Source organism: Fukomys damarensis, unplaced genomic scaffold (assembly GCF_012274545.1).
Source record: "Fukomys damarensis isolate Sample0158 unplaced genomic scaffold, DMR_v1.0_HiC HiC_scaffold_19, whole genome shotgun sequence".
Taxonomy (NCBI): domain Eukaryota; kingdom Metazoa; phylum Chordata; class Mammalia; order Rodentia; family Bathyergidae; genus Fukomys; species Fukomys damarensis.
In genome coordinates, this window is record NW_022900931.1 from 64543373 (window position 1) to 64546058 (window position 2686).

The window sequence follows — 2686 nt, forward strand, 5'->3', positions numbered from 1 at the left end:
AAAGAAAGAAAAAAGAAAAAGAAAGAAAGAAAAGAAACAGAGTGGGGGGGTGGCTTTGAGAAGTCACAGAGCTGCGTGGTGTGGTGAAAGGATGGATGTCCCCTGTCCCCAAGATGGGAGTTGGAGAGGGAGAGTACAGGGGAGACTGCCAGGATGCTAGAGCTTGGATTACTGGGTCCTTGAAGTATAAAGTGGCTGAAGATCAGGATTCCTACTTTAAGACCCCAGGGTCCAGAGCTGTGTCACTAGAGGTGACAGTAATGTCTTGTTCTTTGGCATTTTATTTCAAAATTGCAGCAAAGACAGAGAGAAAAACTTAACGGCAGCACCGGGGACCGGCCAGAGAACGGAGTGATACAAAATCGAGGGCATGAAACACCCCTGACTCCCCAGGAGAGGAACGCGAAGCACCAGGGAGGAGGGCCTGGTCGCCCCCTTGTTGCAGGACCCACCCCTTATGGCTTTGGGAGTGTAGCAACCACCACGGGGGGGCCAGAGACACTGACATCAGGCCTTCGTCCTCTCTTATTGCACTTCAGGTGGATCGGTGACAGGTTGGTTGATCTGAGGTGTGGTCCAGCCGAGGCCGCAGCGTCACACGGCAAGCATCCACTCGTGGGGTCTGGTTCCGTACTGCAGGACAAATGAGTGGGAGAGTGGGGGAGTCAAACTGCAACTCCCAAGAGGCCTTGGGGTGCCCCATGCGGAGCGCTCATCGCGTTCCACCCCGCTGCCTCATGGGAAATGTAGTCAACTCCCCGGCGGGCTCCAGCAATCATGGGGTGGAGCGGGGGAATCCAGGCAATGGCCTATTGATTTAAGGGAGTCAAGTTCTAAGGATTTGTAAAGTTCCCAAGGCGCTTGGAAAAAGTAGTTTCTGGCTCAGAAGGTCCAATCAGTACAAAGTGTAGTTCCCAAGTTGGTGCTTAGGAGTTTACAAGTTTGCAAGAAGGTGTCGGGGAAAGCCGGCTTGGCTCAGAAGAACGGGAAGGTCCCCAGAGGCTTGTGAGGGGAAACTTTCTTGGGCAGGAGAGGAAGCCAAGGAACAGAGGTTCTTGAGGAAGAAGATTTCTCAACCCAAAGGGTTAGTTCAGGGCCTCAGGGACTCTTGGGAGACCAACTTGTATGGCCAGAGTGTGGGCCAAGATCCCAGGGAATCATAAAGGGGTGTTTCACCCACAAGAAGACCTAGCACTCTCAGAGACCCACGTGAGGAGAAAGGAGTTTCCTCTCTCCAGGAGACCCAGAAGCTGCAGAGGCTCCTGGGAAGGAGATTTTTTCCTACCAGGAGACACAGAGACTCATGGGAAGGGGAGTTGACAAGTAAAAGTGTTACTTTTGGGCTCCTAGAGTTCCCTGAAAAGTGTTATTTAGCCACAAGGGGTAGTGTTCAACTACCCAACAGGAATTCCAGTCAACAGGAATCCCTGGAAAGCTTATTCAGCCTGGGGCCCAGAGGTTAACCGAAAACTGGGACTATTGAGGAGGTGCCAGGGAACAAACATCCAGCCATTTCCCTGGGGTGCCACTCACCTGAATTGCCCTCAGCTCCTGCTGGAAGCGAAGAATAAGCTCGGGCCCATGTTCCATGGTGGGAATGTTGATGTTCTGGGAAAGAAAGTCCCGTGAGGACAGGGTATCTCCACCATCTTCTCTCCCACCCGCCATGGCAGCCCCACCTCACCTTGCCTTCATACAGGATCCGGTGCACGGGGCAGACCTGGCAAGCAGTGCCAGAGCCAAAAATTTCCCGTACCCGTCGCTCCTCCAGTGCCTGCAGCAACTCCTTCATGGTGATCTTGCGCTCTGCCACCCGGAACTCACCCTTCAGGGCAAGAGAGGAGATAACACAGTCCCCAGGGGGTCTCCTGCAGCGGGCTCCTGCTTCTCTTGCCCCAGGGGTGGGACAGAAGCGGGACAGAGACATGCCAGCATGCCCACCCCCCAGGTGCCCCCGACCCTACCCAGGACTGGGCCATGTCCAGCAGGCTCTGTCTGATGACTCCAGGCAGGATTATCCCATCTAGCGGGGGTGTCACCAACTCTAGTACTAGGGGGAAGGGGTGGGGGTGTCACCCACAGTCTCCGGCCCTTCCCACCCTAACCCCTGGTGCTGCAACCTCTGAGGAGAGCGGGAATCGGCCACTTCCCCCAGAGCTGGAGCTGGGTCACGGGTGAGCTCACCACCGTCCCGGTGGGTCCAGAAGATGAAGATGTTCATGGTGCCAACCTCGGTGAGCTGCTGGTCAGGCCCATACAGCCAGAGCACCTGCTCGCAGCCCTTCTTCTGGGCCTCCCGTTGCACTAACACAGTGGGCCCATAATTCCTGGGGACGGGCAGCCTGGTCGGACTTGCCATGGGACCGACCCCCCGCCCAGTGTGGACCTGGAGAGTCTTTCCGTACCAGGGCTGCCCTACTCGTCCCCAGCTCCCAGGCCTCCCATGGTTCCCCGCTGCCGCGCTGCCTCTTCCCGTTTTCTGGGTCACATGAGCATCACAGCCTTTTCTGGGCCTGTCCTCCTCTCACCTCTCCCGTCAGGACCAAATCCTGAGACGGCCCCGCCCTTTCCCGATGCTGCCTCCCACAGCTTCTCCACGGGGGACACAGGGACACAGAGCTCAGCCCGGAGCCGGAGCCGGCACCACAGTGACAAGGATGCTGCCTCACGGCGGCGCAGGGTAGCG

At 56.9% G+C, this 2686-nt stretch overlaps 1 protein-coding gene across 3 annotated transcripts in view; it reads right to left on the bottom strand.

Moving 5' to 3' along the window:
* Positions 1-263: 263 nt before the first annotated feature.
* Bcat2 (branched chain amino acid transaminase 2) overlaps positions 264-2686 on the bottom strand; it is a 10995-nt gene continuing 8572 nt past the window's right edge. For all 3 annotated transcript variants that reach the window (XM_010640770.2, XM_010640769.2, XM_010640768.2), the window contains 5 exons: positions 2185-2327; positions 1965-2050; positions 1685-1825; positions 1534-1608; positions 264-633 (listed from right to left, as the gene is read on the bottom strand). In XM_010640770.2, the coding sequence (XP_010639072.1) occupies positions 595-633; positions 1534-1608; positions 1685-1825; positions 1965-2050; positions 2185-2327 (484 nt within the window). In that variant the 3' untranslated portion in view covers positions 264-594. The remainder of the gene's footprint in view (positions 634-1533; positions 1609-1684; positions 1826-1964; positions 2051-2184; positions 2328-2686) is intronic.